The sequence below is a fragment of the Lonchura striata genome, chromosome 3 (assembly GCF_046129695.1).
Source record: "Lonchura striata isolate bLonStr1 chromosome 3, bLonStr1.mat, whole genome shotgun sequence".
NCBI lineage: Eukaryota > Metazoa > Chordata > Aves > Passeriformes > Estrildidae > Lonchura > Lonchura striata.
This window is the reverse complement of record NC_134605.1, coordinates 104,598,223-104,615,903: the sequence shown is the minus strand read 5'-3', so window position 1 is coordinate 104,615,903 and position 17,681 is coordinate 104,598,223. Positions and strand designations below refer to the sequence as shown.

The 17,681-nt window shown below is 42.0% G+C and overlaps 1 protein-coding gene across 1 annotated transcript in view; it reads left to right on the top strand.

Moving 5' to 3' along the window:
* Positions 1–12,967, top strand: part of HS1BP3 (HCLS1 binding protein 3) — a 53,104-nt gene extending 40,137 nt beyond the window's left edge. Inside the window, exons 5-7 of the mRNA XM_021525336.3 lie at positions 1,444–1,595; positions 2,096–2,231; positions 11,221–12,967. Coding sequence (XP_021381011.2) covers positions 1,444–1,595; positions 2,096–2,231; positions 11,221–11,449 — 517 coding nt within the window. The 3' untranslated portion in view covers positions 11,450–12,967. The remainder of the gene's footprint in view (positions 1–1,443; positions 1,596–2,095; positions 2,232–11,220) is intronic.
* The last annotated feature ends 4,714 nt before the right edge of the window (positions 12,968–17,681 follow it).

The following is a 17,681-nucleotide window of genomic DNA, read 5'->3' as shown; positions in this document are numbered from 1 at the left end:
TGCCTGTACATATTATAACTTTAGTTTTTGACAGATTTTGGAAGAAGGGTCTTCTACAAATGATTGTCTGAAGCAGTTCCTTGGAGCTGCACTTTCAAAAGTAGCTCAAATTCAGAAGTTACTTGAGGCATATCCCTAATGAATATGAATGAAAAAAAAAAAGCATTAATGTTTCTTCTGCTTTAAAATTGAGGGTTTTTTCATGAATAGTAGTTGCTGACACCTGCAAATCCCTTTAGAGTATCAAATAGGATATATTTCCAAATAAAGCAATACTTAGGTTCTGCATTTGCCACAAAGTGGTGGTAGCAAGGTAATACCATCCATGAGTTCCAGTTTATTGATAATAAACTTGTGAAAATAACTGGAAGTAACTGGACTCTGCTTTTGTGTGTAGCTGTAATTGGAAGAGGATTTTACAAGACTCTTTAATGTAGTTGGAATGTGTGTGTAATCTTTTGACCTTGTTCTTAGTTTTTGATGACTCTGGCATGTTAAGTGCTGATAATTGGGTTTGCTCTAGGCTGAAACCTGACCTGCTCTCTGCAGAGGAGATCAGATCTTCTATTGGAAGAGGCACTCAAAGGGGCTACCTTAGAAATTGCAGGGCCAGGGCTGCTGAGAGTGAAGATCTCTGAAATACACCAATTACTTTGGAAGAGCATGTTGTCCTAGGGACTGCTTCTTTTTCAGCCTAGTTTGAATTGGTCTTTTCACCCAAAGGTTATTGTTCTCTAAATTTTCTTTTCTGTGCCATCTGGTTTGCCTCATAACTCAAGCTGACTTATTGTGAGAGCTGCCTTGTATTTTCATTTGCTGGAATGTGAGTCCTGGGTATGAGAGCAAGAGGCAGCTGCTTTTCACTCTGCTCTTGGAAGGGGAGTCAACTCTCTTTGTTTAAGCCATGTGCAAATGAGGGGAGTGTCTAATACCTTTATGAAAGGAGTATGCAGCAATCATAAACAGCAGCAGGAGCTGGTAAGGAAATGGAGCCAAAGGGATTTTTTAAAACCTGTCCACAGGGATCAGTGCAATGGACCAAGTTGCACTTTGTATTTCAAGCCGTCCTTTTCTGTCTGTCTCAGTGTTGATGGAACTGATCTTTCTTAATTTAGGCATTCTGTGTGGGAGCAGTAAAACTGCTTAAATGTTTCTGAGTAGTTTGCACAGTACAGCATTGTTAGCTCTGCTTTTCCCTTTCCTCTTGGACTCCTTGACATATATCAAGAATACACAACATGGGTCCAGCTAGAGAATGCCAGACCACCTGTCCCTCCAGGTCAGTATCCCATTCCTGCCAACAATTAACAGATGCCTGTGTACCTTTGTCTAAACCTTTCCTAGCCTCCCACCATCTATTTTCAACTTATGAGATTTTCTAGCCATAAATCTTGCTTGTTAAATGAAGAGTTGCAGCTAACTGTCCTTTCTCTTATGTTTTAGAACTAAAAAAGCAAAGAAGACACTTGGTCCTCCAGCCAAGGAAGAGAGGCCCAAATTAACCATTTTTGAAGAGGAGGTGGATCCAAATGAAGAATTGTTTGGCCCAGAAAAAGATTTCTCATCAATTGGTCCCAGAAGAAAGATAAAAGAGAGTAAGTCTGTTCTATATTTGTATATACACAGATTGTTTTATCTAAAGCATGTGTATAACTGAGCCTTTAAATTACAGTGATGCATAGTATACAGGCTAAATAATGTCTTGGAAATGTTAAGGCAAATCTTCAGCTGAGCAGAATCATCTAGAATCATTCAGAAAGAACAAATGAAACCTGTAGCTCTCATAGCTGTTCTCTGTAAACATTTTGAGCTGGGATATTAAGGTCTGTGGGAGCTGGCTGTCCCACAGTCATTCATGCCACACTAACAGGAGTAATGTGACCTACTTTTGAGTGCAAGGAAAAAGCAGATTTACCAAGTCCTTAGAGTGCAGAGTATCACTGCACTTTGTGGGCTGGAAATCTTTGGAAAAAAGTAATTGTCTACATGATCTGTTTTTTCAACCCACCTAGCCAGGTTTACTAGTTACTGTTAGTGCAGGCCTTGTGTTACATAGCATGATTTAAATACACCAGCTTCTGATTCCTCTTTCTAGATCTGAAGTTATTTGAAGATCCAGACCTTGGTGGGGTGGTGAGACTGGGTGACTCACTCCTGCTGCCAGCTGCCTGTGAGCACAGCAAGTATGTGCTGAGCAGGGATCCTGAGGAGGACACTGAGGAACTGCTGAGGTACTCATCTCAAATCTGTCATGTGGGATGAAGGTGGTCTGAGATGTTATTTAGATCTTGAAAGAGGTGAATTTGGGGACAAAACTTAAATACTCAGAATGCAAACTGTGAATCAATACTTGTATTGACAAGTAAAATGTAATGTGTGTCATGGAGCTTGGACATGAAATGCTTTAAAAAGGAAGTTAGGAAGACCCTTTGAGAAAGGTGGGGTGCAAGGAATTGTTCTGTGCCTCCAAAGGAAGAGCCTTGAAGGCCCAAGGTGTGCTGTCTTGTTTTCTAACATAACACTTCTGCTTCCTTCAAATGATGCACAGGGAACCTGACCTCCACTGTGAAAAGTGGGGAACAAAGCCCAGAGATAAAGAGCAGTTCAGCTTCAGGGCCCTGAAATCAGGGCTCTTGCCACAGGAGGAATGATTTGCATGCTGATGGCTCACAGATTTCCATGCATACTTCCAGGAGGGATCCTGTGCATACCTCCACAGCCATAAAGGACTCTTTATCACCCTGTGTTTAATTTTTAATCTGGAGTTCAGAGTTGCAGGAGGGTATAATATATTGCTTCTCCCTTGGTAGTGTAGCACTGGAACACATCAGCACATAATGCATTTATCCCTGACATCTCTCTCCCAGGGCTGGTTTGCCTGCACTGGTAATCCTCCAGAGATCAAGCAGGGAGGCAATGCTTGGAGAGACACAGGGAATCTGTGCTGCAGTAATGAGTCAAATTCATTCCTTCTGGGTCTCAAGCTGGCATCTGAATGATGAGGCCAGCCTGCTTCCAGTGCTAATTTGTGTCAACCAGCTCCTGTTAGCATGTATGATTTCCACAGCAGGTACTAAACCCAGGAGAGAGACTCTGTGTGTGGTTTCAAACCTCTCCTGAAGCAGGTAATTCTGCAGCTGTTGCTTTCAACGCATGGAAAAGTGATGGCTATTTCAGCAGTAATACCTGACTTATTTTAAACAAAGGTTAAATTGGGCTGGTGCCATCTTGCATTAGACCAGAACAGCCCACCTGATGTTTACAGAAGCTGATGGGGCAGGACATGACCTGATTTCATGCTGTGGTATACTGAGAGCAAACACACGTGTGCTTGTAATATTTTCTTGTCTGCTAGTAATCTCAGCATACAGCACTTTATCCAGAGTGTTCATATGACTACAGGAGAAGGGCCTGTTCCCATGCAGTCCTTGCATTTTTATCCACTAGAGAGAACTTCTCCATCTGTTATTTTAATGTCTTTTGGGTTATCTATGTTCAGAGAAAGTCTCTGAAGCCTGCTCTGAAATCAATAGACCATGCTTTCAGATCAGTTTGGGATCATCAACAGCAGCACACCCAGATGGTTATGGGAAACCATGGGAAAAAGATGTAATTTCTTTTAAATTCCAGTAGTTTTTGTTTATTCCTGATTTGTCTCAGTGTTTCCAATAGTTGATATGTCATCAAGATCCAATTGGAAATTAATAGATGTAATGAAGCAGAAAACCATGCAAGTGGTCCAATGGGAAAGTTGCTGTGGGAATCCAGAGGCAGCTCCTGGCTGTGCAAGAGGTATAGGCAGATAGGTCAGGATCTGTTGACCTGTTCAGGTGCCCAACACCCTCTGAAATTCCCCTGGTAATCCCAGTTCATGGAGTTATCTGCACATCATAGAGGGCAAGGCAGTTGAGGGTAAAGGAGAAGCTGGTGTCCAAGAGGGGAGGAGAAGTGGCAGTACTGTTTTAACCTAGAGCAACACTTCACCTCCCCTCTATGCAAATTCACTGCAGTCACTGAAATCCCATAGCAGGACTTTCTCCAGTGGCAGGGTAAAGTGCACTCTGTTTTCTGTTCAGCTGGAAGCCTCAGCAGAGCAGTCAGGTCTCATAAACGTAGAGGCAGCATTTGAATCCTCTCCCACCTTCCCTTCCCACCAAACTGGTGTTGAATGTTCTTGCAGGGCAGCACCAGTCTCTTTTCCAGGCAGTGACCCTCTGTGGTGAGATGTTCAACACAAGCTGCACTCTGCAATCTCCCTGCAATGAAGCATGAGCTTATTTTGAGGCCTAAGTCTTGTCTTTGCCCCATATGTGTTGACACTCTCCTTTACCAAAAGGGACTGAAGAAATCTCTGCACAGCCCTCAGATCAGAGTAGGAGCTGTGATAAACCATTCCTTTAGCAGGCTAGAGCTGGATATGCTACTAGAAATGGAAACTTCTTGGTCTCTTGGACATAGTTGGTTCTATCATACCAAAAGTTTACCTGGACACATTTTGTTAAGATCTAGGACTGTCCTGAGCTATGATGCACCAGCAGGTCTGTGGTAGGTCCAGAAACCTGGACATGTTCACTGCACTCCAGTGGAGTAGCTGAATAATGCAGATGTGGGAGCTCTTCACTGGTGCAGTGAACATTCACATGTACCTCAGGTCTGCTCACATGTGTGTGGTAGATCTGAGAAGTGTCTGACTCACTCTGAATCATGGGCAGAGCTAGAAGAGAGCTGCAGAGCTGCCTGAGGCAGAGGAGGGCAGAACCTTCTTCCAGAGGGGGATGGGAAGACAATAATGCCCAGAGCAGAACACAGGAGCAGCCAAATCCTTTGTGATCTTTATGGTACCTGAGTGGTTGTAGCAACAGTAGCACCACAGCAGTGCCAGCACAGCAGTGAATCCTCAGCAGTGGCTGTAACTCATGAGGCAGAGGCTGTTAGGGAGACAAATGGGTCTGCAAAATGTGCGTGGGCTGGGCTTGTCACAACACGAGGGAGAAGAGAATCTGATAAACGTTCCCATTGCAAACTGAAGACTGTGCTCTCTGTGGATACTTGCTCATATGAAATGAGAATTACTGTTTTAAACAGAATCACCAACTTGACATTAACAAGTGCTGAGCTTTGAGAAGAACCAATTGCATTCTAAGTGCAGTAGGAGATTTCATGGGCTTTATCCCATAGGACTTTACAAAGCAGATCCCTGAAGAGGCCAGAGTTTGCTCTCCTGAAATCCAGGGTTTGCTGAGCACCCCCTTCACTCCATGAGAGATTGAAACTCCACCATTTCATGGTAACTGCAGCTTTACATTCCTCACCAGCCCCACCTCATTGGTAAGAATGAGGTCCAGCCTAGCACCTCTCCTTGTTGGCTCCTTTGCTACTTGGAGAAGTAAATCCTCCTCAAGGCATTCAAGGGACCTCCTGGATGGTTTAAGCCCTGCTGGCTGTCATTCCAACAGATAATGAGGTGGTTGAAGTCCTCCATGAGGACCAAGGTTTGTGAGCATGAAGCTGCTCCTGTCTGTAGAGTACCTTACCCACTCACTCTTCCTGGTCAGGTGGCCTGCAGCAGACCCCCACTATAATGTCACCTGTCCCTTCCTTCCCTTTAACCCTGACCCCTGAAGTATTGGATGCTCCTCGTCTGAGGCTCATGGCTGAGCTCTGTGCACTCCAGCTGGTCATTTGCACAGAGGGTGACTTGCCCTCCTCATGTCCCCTGCCTGTCCTTCCTGAAGAGCCTGTATGCTTCCATTCCAACACTGCAGTCCCAGGACCCATCCCACCATGTCTCCATGATGCCAGTGAGGTCAGAGGCCTGCAGGCATGCACTCTTGTGCCTCATTAATCTCAATCATGCCTGCCTGGTGTGATGGATCAGGTTTTTGTGGAAAACCAATGGTGGAATTGATCCTGTCAATGTTGCAGCAGCTCTGTGTGCCCACAGAATTACATAAATTATCACACTTTCTAGCCTGAAATAATTATCACAGCTGTCTGAGCAGCCTTTTAGGAGAGATTTAATTAGCTTCACCTTTGATAATGAATAGGTAACTGAGATGGAAGGAAGCAGCTGTGAGCACATTTGTCTTTTTCCAATGCTGAAAAAAAGTGTCAGCAGAAGAATCCCAGTTCTACTGTCCTGTCATGGCAGATCTGATGTGTTCCTTCTTAGGATTACACTGATAACCCTTTCAGGAGCATTATACTTTTTAAGGCTGAGGCTGTTTGTGAAACTGCACCCCAGACCATTCAGTCCATTGAGCTTCTTGAGCAGGTTCATCATTTCTGTGTTCTTCTTTCAGCAGGCATTAGCAGATGCTGAATTCAGAGAGTAACACACCTTTAACCTGTCCAGGAGTCATGTGGAGCAGCATTTCCAGCACCCATGCTCACTCAATACTCTCACTGTCCTGAGAGTATGAGAACACCACTATAGCTGGAAAAAAAAACTTTGAGAAACTCCAGAGGGTTTATATGTAGATCTTTGAGGAGAGGATTATTTGGGCAATGTACAGGTGGAAGACAAGGTTGCAGTAACTTGAGTTAGAATTTTCCTGAACACCCCAGGGCAGTTTCTCTTGACTACTCCAGGGCAGTTCCTTGCTTGCTGTGACAGAACTGTGGGGGAAGGTTCTTGATTTGGCTGCAGTAGGTTATAGAAAAACAGATTCTTCTGTGATGGTTTTCAATAATGTATTTATTTGATTCCTGTGATGTATCAGGATGCTACTTACAAGCATTATAAAAGCTATAAAGAAAACTTGCCAACAAAACATAGTTTTTTGCTAGACCAGAAACATTAATCCTTGCCCCACCCCTAGGAACATGTATGGGTTGAGACCCACCAGATTTCAACCATCTCACACCAGGTTGTTTGCATTTTTGACAGACATTGTCAGCTCAAGGGGCAAAAGCTGCCTTCTCTCCCTTGTCCCAGCTGTACCTTTGGCTGGTGATTGTGAACTTTCTAGAGAGGCAGGAGAGAGAGGTTTAAACTTTTTCAGACTGGAGAAATTGACTTTTCTCATTTCCAAGATGAGTGATGTAACCAGCAGGCTGATTATCTCAGAGGGCTTCTTGTGGGACTTACCTGCACTCATGAGCCTGTTCTCTGGCACTTGGCCAGGCAGCACCACCTGCATCCATGCTGCTGGACTCTGCAGCTGCAGGACAAGGGGACTGTGTGCAGCTGCCCCCAGGGAATGGTCGTTGTCCCACTCCAGCTTCGAGTTGTGCCAGAGAGTTTTTTGGAGGAGGGTGAATTTCTCTCAGACCAAAGCCATACCAGTGGTTCTTGAAGCATTTAAACAATACAGATTGTCACATTCCAGTGTCCAGACATATTTCCTGGCCCTGGTTAAAATACCATTGTGAATTTACCTGTAATGGATTGCAGGGGAAAGCTGAAGCAGGAGGGATCTCCTTCACAGCCCCCAGTGCTTGGCATTCCTGGGATTAACTCCAGCCTGTATCTTTCCCTGGGCCTTGCTGGACATCACACTGTCTCTCCTGACCATAGCAGATGTGATGGGCAACAGATACTTTGAAGTCTCCTGCCTATTTTTGGGCACAAGTCTTTTCCCAAGTTGTAGATGTGATGTTACAGCATTCCCCAAGGCTTCACCAAGGTATCTCTTGTACTTGGAATTAACACCAGACAAAACAAAGAACATAAGCTAGCAAAAGATGAAAGTCTGTTCTGCAAGAACTGCAGTTAGTTACACAACTGAGCTTCAAGCATGAGCCTTTGGATTCTTAGCAAATTATGGGGGTCTTTGTCTCTTGGTTTCATTACAGATTCTCCTCATTAAAGCATTCACAGCAAGCAGAGATCACTGTGTCCATCATGTTGTACATGCAGACAGTAATTCCTGTCCCAAAGATCTGTCCAGAGAGAAGGGACAAAGTCCAGAGAAATGGCATCTAAAATGTTGATGTTCTCGTGGCAGCTGCATCTGTCTCCAAGTCAGAACTCATTTACTGTCTGGAAGTCCACATGCCAGCAGTCATGAAGGGCTTTGTGACAGCCTTTCTTTAGTGAGGGCTTTGATTGCTTTCTTTTGGAATTCTGAGAGAATTTCCACCAATAGAGTCTGTGAACCAGCACAACAATATGGCAAGAATTTTAAACAATGTGGTGCTGCTTTTCTTAAACAGAAATAGAAGGAGACTAATTAAAAAATGATTAATTACATGGATTCTGTGCCTGATTGTCTATAAAAAGATGGGGTGGGAAGGTTCTTCCTTTAATCTTGTTTCAGAATAATTGCTTGATTTTTTTCTTCCTCCTTCTGGCCTGGAGTTAAATATGGTGGTAGTTATGCACTGTAACAATTCATTTGCTTTCAAGAAATAGAAGTCCTTGTTTCTATCTCTGCCTGAGGCATTTTGCATTTTACCTCTTTAGTTTTGCAAAGACAGTTGTGTCTCACATGATCAAACAGCAGTGGATCAAACGGCTTGCCTAGCACTGCAGTGCTGAAAAGCAGGTTTTGAGACAAAGACCACATATTATCTGCTATGTTCTCTCTAAGAGACTGCTGTCTAACCAAGGTCTTGAAAAAAATCAGGACAGAAAAAGGAAATTACATCATCGGCTTCCAGACTTTCTTCTGTAGAATCTTTGGCTTAAAAGCAGAACACTGAACCCCCACCCCTAAAGACCCCCACAACCTACTGGACTGGATCTTTTGAGGCTATTTTTTTGGGTGTGCTGAGTGTTTTTGTTGCTGTGATTAGCACAGGAACTCGAGTAGAGAATTCAGAAAGTTGTAACATACCAGGTTAGTGAGCTGGATTTACTGCTGCCGTTTCTGGGTAGTGCAACTAGTTCAAAATCCTGCTTCCTCCATATGCTCTCTATGTATTATGCATTGTTCCTCTGATTATTGTTTTCTGTTATTTAAGACCAAAACTTTATGACAGACACTGATTCATTCACTGTTTGTTTATGCCAAGAAGGGAGGCTTCAGAAATACCAGCCGTAACAAGTTTTGTTTATTACACAGCAAAGAGAACAAGAACATGTCTTGGCAATGTGATCACAGGTGTGATACCTCTTGGATATCAGTTTGCAACAAACAGAAAGGCCTGGGCTTCAATGAAGTTAATTTCTTTGTAGATGAGTAATTCAGAAATACGAGTGTGAAATTCAGAAATCGAGCGTGTTTTGTAAGTTAAGTAGGATATGTCACTCATAAAGAATCATGGAAAATAAAAGATATCAGAAATCTTATCTAAATAAAAGAGAATATAATCTCCAGAGTTACTTAGAGGATGAAATTTGAGGTGCTGCCTGCTGGAATACCACAGTTAGAGTTCAAGGTGCAGAACTCTGGGGCAGTGAATGGCTCTGTCCATGGCTCTGACTTTCACCTGTTAGGTGTTTCCTAGTTTTAGATATTAATGTTCTTCCTATTGATGTTACAAGAACAGCCTTGGTTAAAAGTGATTGTTTTTAGTTTCCCTTTGGAGTCACAAGAAGATCTGTCTGACTTCAGGAATGGTTTTACCTTAAAGAGCTCCGACTGTCTCTACACCAGAAAATTTGGGCTGATCCTTATTGACTTCATGGCCAGTTCATGGCGGGTGTAGTTTGTCTCAGCCAGGGCAGTAGTGTTGTAAGTTCCTCTCAGGTTTTAATGAGGGTGAACACAAAACAGAAACCATTGAAATCATGCAGTTTTATCTTAGTAATAGTGGGATCCTTAGCTTGTAGGGGGATGTAGCTCTTGAAATATCTGTTTTTAACATTCAAACAATATTCACTGGGAATGGAGGAATAAAGTGTCTCAGAGATGTTGGTTCTTTGATCATGTTCCTGGTCATCCTGGACAGTTGCCTCATCAGTTGCTTCCCAAATTATGGAAAAGCTGAGCTTTACTATTAACTGTCTGCAGAAAGCCCCACCAGCTGTACTGTCATGTGGTAGAGGCATTTACAGCACCTCTCCTGAGGCAGCTGTGAACAAAGAGAGAAAGGGAGGAATCACTGTCCCATTTAGGAAACAGAAATTATCCCAGGGGTTTCACAGGTGTCTGGGTAACCCCCCCAAGATGCCTCATTGCCTGGCAGTGAGGAGGTTATAAACTGGATATTAGGAAAAGGTTTTTTACCCAGAGAGTGCTGGGCACTGGAACATCTCCCCAGGGCAGTGGTCACAGCACCAGCCTGACAGAGCTCAAGGAGCATTTGGACAAGGCTCTCAGTCACATGGTGTGACCCTTGGGATGTCCTGTGCAAGTCCAGCAGCTGGACTTGATGATCCTAATGGATCCCTTCCAGGTCAGGATATTCAGTGGTCCCATGAGTCTTAACTACAAAAGGCAAATGAGAGAAAGAAGCAAAAAAAGTACATGACTTGAAATTATTTATTCATGTTCCAGAGACTGCCTACCTATGGGTAATGGAGAAGAAGAAACAAAAAAAGCATCTCCCTTAGACTCTAGTACCATATCCTGTTCCAGTGAGTGGAGCTGCTGAAAAGAATCCTTCTTTTTCCTTACTCCATATTTTGACTTTCCAAAGGCACACAGTTCTTGGAGTCACAAGATAATCTATGATAGGGGCTCTCTTAAAGTCTTTTAACAGCTTGTATGGGAACAGAGTTGGGCACGAACAGCCTGCTGCATGGCTGATAAGGTCAAACAATGCAGGCAGAAAATACCATGAACTGTTTGAGGTGTTCTGGGTAATTTCAGTAGGAATCTGAAGTAAATTATCATCAAAAAGAGTTGTATGTGATCACAAATTGCAAAACTTCTTCAGTGTCCCAAAACCAAATATGAACATGGAATTTTTAAATCCATTAGTGTTTACAGTTTCATGGGGATGCTCAATCTCAGTTTTGGGTGATGGAGATGAAGAGAAAACAGAGTTGAATGTGGATAATTTTAATTTCTCATGAAAATGTATGTCACAAATCAAAAACATTTTTTTCCAAACTAAAATAAAGTTTGGTGTTTTAGTAATTGCAAATTACCTTTAATTTAGACATTTGAAAACATGCTGTGAAGTAAACTTGTGTAAGTTAACTTGTATGAACCAAAAGACCACATTATAAAAAAGATGGTTCATACGGAAACTTCTATGGAGAGAGAAATTTATCAGACTAGATCCTTTCCTGCAGAAAGTTTTGTTTTGAAAGATTTAATTTTCTTACAAAACAAAAATCAGTTCAGAAATTCCCAGGATGTTACTGATGTTTTCTTTTCATTCCAGAGTTGAAGATGACTTTGAGAAACTCTTAGAGGTTACCTCCAAACCAAAACCTAAGGTCCCACCAAAACCACCTCTGCCTCAGAAGCCAGCAGCTCCCCCCATGAGCACTAATTCACCTTCAGTGGCAGAGCAAAAGGAAAGCAGGATTCAGGCGATGAATGAAGTGGACATTCTCCAGTATATCCAGGAAAATGAGTCTATCAACAACCAGGATACCAGTCTTTTTTGAACATATGTGTTTTTAAAATGTGATGATGACTTCTTGGCCCCACCTCCCAGTGACCTCCAGTGACAGCAGCAAGAACGGACCGAGTGTTTCTGCTGTCACAGTTCTTGTTTGTGCACCAGGATGCAGAGAGCAGCAAGTTTGAGTAGCAGAACCTCCCTGTGAGGTTTTCAAAACAGTGCAGCTGTGATGTAATGTTGCCTTAGATTTTTAGGGTTTTTACAGGGAAGGTGAACAAGGATGTAGCACTACAGATTGTCTACTGCTATTTTAGTATCAACTGTACACAGTTTTGGCCAGGTGATTGAAAATGTTGAGGATGTTGTACACATGTCAACTGTGAATAATGTCCATCAAATGGTCTGAGGCATGATAGGATGCTGTTCTGTCATTTTTAGATAGTATTTTTCAGCTCAGTGGAAAGGCCATTTTCCTTTTATCCGGTGTGTTTTTGTAGCAGCCTTTTCCTCCCTGACTGCTATTTCAGTAATGTTTAACAGGAACTGCTAAATATAATTAACAGTTCCTCTGTCTTTCCGTGGAACACTGAAATCCCAGCTAGCCCTGACAATCTGCTGCCTTAATTGCTGCACAAATGCCAACTTGAATGAGAACTTTAGGCCTGCAAAGACCATGCTGTGCATCTCTGATTCCTGGCAAGAGCAGCAGATGACTGAGGGTGTCTAAGAACACTCTCCAGACATAGATGGAGGTTGCAGTGCCTAGGAGGTTTGGATGCTGTAGGACTCCTGTGAACTCCAGATTCACAAGGGCTAATTTTTTCCAGCCGAGTCTTCCTGGATTTCCACTATTCTTAGTGAAGAGAGAGAGGGATTTCTCCAGGAGGTCATTCAGTGCAGGTGTGTTAATGGAGGAAATCTGAATTGCTCTCTGGAGTCACCCTTTCTCTCCTATTCCTTCAGTTCTCCCAGAATTTTTAAGAACCAGCCATGATTAATTTCACTAAGCTAAAATCAGTTTGTGTAATAATATGGTGGTCTGTTCTTTACCATGTGATAGTTAAAACAAGAAAAGACAAATTTGGCATTATCTAGAGGAAAAAAAAATAGGAAAAAATATACTAATGAAATTTCAATATGCAGGAGAATAAAAACATTGTAGAATAGATATCCAAGGCTTTCCCTCTTCTTGTCAAACTCAGGCACTCTGGTTAAAGCTCTCAAATCTACACCTAATGTGGGTTGATACCTGCTATCATGCAGAGTTTCCTGAACTCATTCCATTTGTGGTCTAGCTAGAGATGAAACTCGCCAGAGGAAAAATTTTAATATATTTAAGCCATATCATCATCCTAATATCTACCTTTCTAATACAGAACAAAACAAATAGAAAGCATTATATATTTTTAATAATGAAATTATTTCTATTAGCATTTCCTTTTTAAGCCAGTGGGAAATATTATAAAGGTATTTTGCTTTGATGAGACAGATAAAATATAACCATTGGTTTTCCTCTGTGTATGGTATGTTTTACTACAATAAAACATTTGGCTAACCTGCAGGTGTTACTGTTGTTGCTGTTGTTCTCTAGGTTGTACAGTAGCAGCAAAGAATCTATTCCATTTAGCTCAGGTGTGCTATGTGGTGTTAAAGTGTAAATAACTATGAAACCAAAAATACAGCTGTGCTCATAGTTCCTTTGAGAGCAGCTAAAGGCAGAAGCAAAGGTACTACCTGGTCCTGTCTGTATCCTCCATGTCCTGGTGCAATTAGGAATAAAAAAGGTGAATAAAAGCGGTGAGGAGAAAATAAATGCTTTATCCAAGAACAGGCAGGGAATAGCAGGTAGGAAAAATTAATTCAAGGAAGTCTTCCTGTTGCACTCCCTGCTGTCATTAACAGCCACTATATTTAACTGAGGGCTCAGGGAGCATCATCTCCATTTTACTCAGCACTGTTTGGGAACACTGCACTTCTGTATTTTTGGACCACAGCCCACCCATCACATAGCCTGAACACTGCTAAAACTTCCAAACTGCAGGCCATGGATTTAATGATCAGTGCAGTGAGAGCAGTTCTTCACCCTCCTTAAATGGCCAAGGAATATTTTGCCCTCCAGCTCTCCTTAAAACTGTCAAATTACCTAAGCACAGGGAAGGAAGAACTGTTGTTTCCTGTGCTAAATTTATAAAATAATTATGAGGTCAGTATTTTACTTCAGAAAAAAAAAAAAAAGTCTAGTATATATTCCTGTCAAGAAACTAATATAAAAGGATCCTTCATAAACCCTGGTGTTATGCTTTTGTTTTACAATGCAAATACCTAGCTGCAGTCATATTTTTGGGCATTAAGAGGTAAGTTACAGTCATTGAATACATTATATATAATGAATCATTATTATACAAGAGAACAATGTCAGACAAAGGTAGCCCAGAAAGATTTAACATACTATTAGAAATGACATAGGGAAACTATTCAATATACTTTTCATCCTGCCAGAAGAGAACTTTAATTTTTTTCTTTCTTTAATATTTTACTTCTAGTAGCAGCTATTTGATTAGCCTGCTCTTGACAACTCTTGAAATTCAATTATGGACTCTAATGTAGTTCTTGGCTGACAGTCATCACCTTCCAACATCAGTAATAGAGTTCATCCGAAGATTTGACAAGAAAGAGTTCTATTTAAATCCTTAAAAAAAAATGGGGATGTTAGTTAGAACTCAGATACCTCTATTGCCTTATAAGCAGCTTCTTGTTTTGCATAACATTCTTCTTGCTCTGTAGTACAGCACTAATTGACAACTAACACTGTATACTTCATTATTTGGGTCACAGTTAAACAAATTATTTCCCCAAGCTGAGTATTTCACAGATGAGTTGTGGGCCATCTTCTCAGGTTTGTTCAGTTGCTGAATTTTTAGGAGAGCTAATTCCCGTGAAGCACTTAAGGCCTAGTTCTGTCAGTGAGGTTGAGTTGTAAAACAATATAAAATTGAAACCAGTATTTCTGCTAATTTTTGCCCAGATGTTAGCTTCTGCAAAGAAGCAGAACTGGCTACAGCAGAATACACAAGTCAACCTCTGATTTAAGGTCAAGAAAATCCAGCATGCTCATGGGCATTACCTGCTGTAAATGAGCAATCCCTGAGGTTATTAGATTTAATACTGGGTACCAGAAAGCACTGATGTTTCACTTAAAGATATGACAGCCACTAATTCACCAGGGATTCTTGAATCTTTGTTGTGTGTATGCATCAACCACATTTCCTTCAATTGAAATGATTACATATGTATAACAGTTTAAATGTCTGTGGGTAAGATAGAAGGCTTTTACTGCAAAGTTTTATCTATATTCTTATATCTAGATTCTTACTTTTCATCTCAACATCAACAACTGCAGTAAATTAGGTCACTCACTTTCTGTATTGCGCCATTTCTTCCTTAATTCGTCTTTAAACCCTCCTGATCAAATTTATTTCAACTCTCACCGTATCATTGATCTTCCTTTAAAGCCTCCTGTATATTGTTCTTTCATGTCATGCATTGAACCTAATGAAGAATTCAAGTGATGGGAAAACCTTGTGCACTGCTTTGAGTAAAGATACTAGCACTGGAAGGTGGTAAATTAAATTAATTGTCAAATTAAGTGCTGCTGTGAGAGTTCAGAAGTCAATTAAGCTGCTTAAAGGATTGATTAGTTCTAGATATTTAGGGACTGAGTTTTATTCTTACCAGGATGTTATGGATGCTTAAAATCTCCATGGGGTCAAGGAGACACTGGTTAGATTCATGGAAGAGAAATCAATTGATAGTTATGCCACTCAGAGCTTGAAAAGTCCTTCAGCTACAGTTACTGGAAACAAAGAGAATACTCAACAGCCAAATATTGTCATACTTCCCCAGAGTGATTTGCTTTTGGCTGTTGTAAGGAATACTGTTCTGGGCTAACCCAAAACTCACATGGAATTAATCACTCAAGGAGGATTTTATGACTGAGGGAACAGAACATATTTAGTGTTTTTTCACCCTGCTTCCCAGCACCCTCCATAAGATCCCTCCACCGGTCTTACAACAGCAAAGCAGGTTCTTCTATTTACTCAGGAGGAAGTCCTGGAGTCAGTGTGTGGGAACTCAAAATGTCTCTCAGACATTTTTAGAGGTTCCAGGCCTTGGTCAGAAGCATTTTGAACCCTGGCAGGCAGCTGGAAACAGCTGTGATTTTGAGTTTGAGCCATGGAATGAATTACCAACTTTGGAGGTGGAACAAGCAGTCACAAAAGGTTAGATAGTATAGTATAAGTAATTACAAAGTAGAGGGGAAATTTTTTTAGTATTGTACAGGGGGGTTTTAGCACATGTACAGGGGGGTTTTCACTTTGTACATGGGGGTCAGAAGTTCTAAGATGGAGGAAAGTGGGCTGAACCCGTCCTTCTTTCTTCTTCCTTACCTCCATGTTCTTGGTGATGTTGGCACTCACAGATTGGTTTAGAGTAGAAAAACACTTGGCAATGTAGATAATAGGTATTGGGGAATAATTGTAAACATGTTATACGTAATATATCTTATAAAAGATAGCAGCAGCCCTGGGCGGGGAGAGAGACGAAGAAGACAGCAGATAGAGAGGATGTCAGTGTGTGTGTGTGCCTCTACCCAGGCCGCTGATCAAATAGCCGCAGTCCAAGAACATAATCTGTTAGATAACTAGCAATAAACTGCCTTGAGACCAAACAGCTAAAGCCTGTGGAGTTTTTCTTTGGAAGCACAGGTTGGAGGAGGAATTTCACCACCATATGAGACCCCAGAGCAAGGCTGGGGTTCTCACATCAGTGGAAATTTTGATTTGCAATAAATGCTTTTTCAAAAGCTGTTTTTGATATTTAGTGGGCAGTAAAAGTCCAGATGGTATCACAGGAAGATTCCAACAATTCTTGAATGCTCTTCTAGATCCAGATCCTCTGCTCTAGTGAGGATTCCTCATCTGGAATACAACACACAGTTCTGGTGCCCCTGATACAAGAAAGACATGAAGCTGTTGGAGCAAGTCCAGAGGATGCCATGAAGTTGGTGAGGGGACTGGAGCACTCCTGTGTGAAGACAGGCTGAGAGAGCTGGGGTTGTTCAGTCCAGAGAAGAGAAGGTTGTGTTCAGGCCTCATAGCAGCCTTCCAATGTCTGAAAGGGGCTACGGGGGAAATGGAGAGGGAATCTTCTTCAGGAACTGTAGTGATAGGATGAGGAAAGTGGCTTCAAAGTAGAGGCAGGGTTAGATTAGATATTAGGAAGACATTATTTACTGTAGTGGTGCCCAGACACTGGAACACATTCCCCAGAGAAGCTGTGGATGTCCCTGGAAGTGTTCAAGACCAAGCTGCATGGAGCTCTGAGCAACTTGGTCTGGTGAAAGGTGTCCCTGCCCATGGCAGGGGGGTTGGAACTGGATGATCTTTAAGGTCCCTTCCACCCAAACTGTTCTATGACTCAGTGATGCCACCCTGGGTGGGAAGGTTAGGATACACTACAGTTTGCTTAGGATGTCACCTACAGGAGGTTTACCAGAGTAACCTGGCAATAAATGGGCATCATCACAACACCATCAAATGGCAGTGGAACACTCCCTTAATAGAGTGGATGTTATGTTATGATCTTGTTCAGCGAGGTGCTCAGGAACCTCAGAGTCTGAAGTCATCAGCAAATACAAAATACCTCACAGCCCACTGGCCCCTGCTGTGTTAACAGCTACCATGGTTTCTTACCCTCAGATATATTGTTTTCATTATCAAGTACCAAGAAATCACAGTATTGGAGATGTGGAGCTGTTAAAGCTGTGGGGAAGCATTATGGTCAGTGTGACATTTTCCTTGTGGTCTTTCAGTCACCAAAAAATCCTAACAATGTATGAAAACCTATCATTTTGTTGTGTTTTGGTAAAAGAAATGCAAACCAGTCTCTCCTTGAACTCATTAAATACTCTCAGAATGCAATTTAGCTGTTTTCTACCCAAGGCAATGTTTCTGATGTCATCAGAAGGTTGCTTCCTGTGGCTGCTGTGAGGTCATGCTCTCAATCTAAGCTGTCTAAACCTCGTGCAGATCAGGGGATGCCTGGTCGTGCTGATGCTGGAGAGAGGAGGTAAAGAACAGGATGTGACACCACTGACAAGCCTGATGGGCTGGGAGGGCACCATGAGAAACAGCAGAGACAGGGCAGAATGAAAGAAGGCACCTGCCTGGTTTATACACACAGCTCCTGAGCCGTTCAACTCCCCTGAAATATCA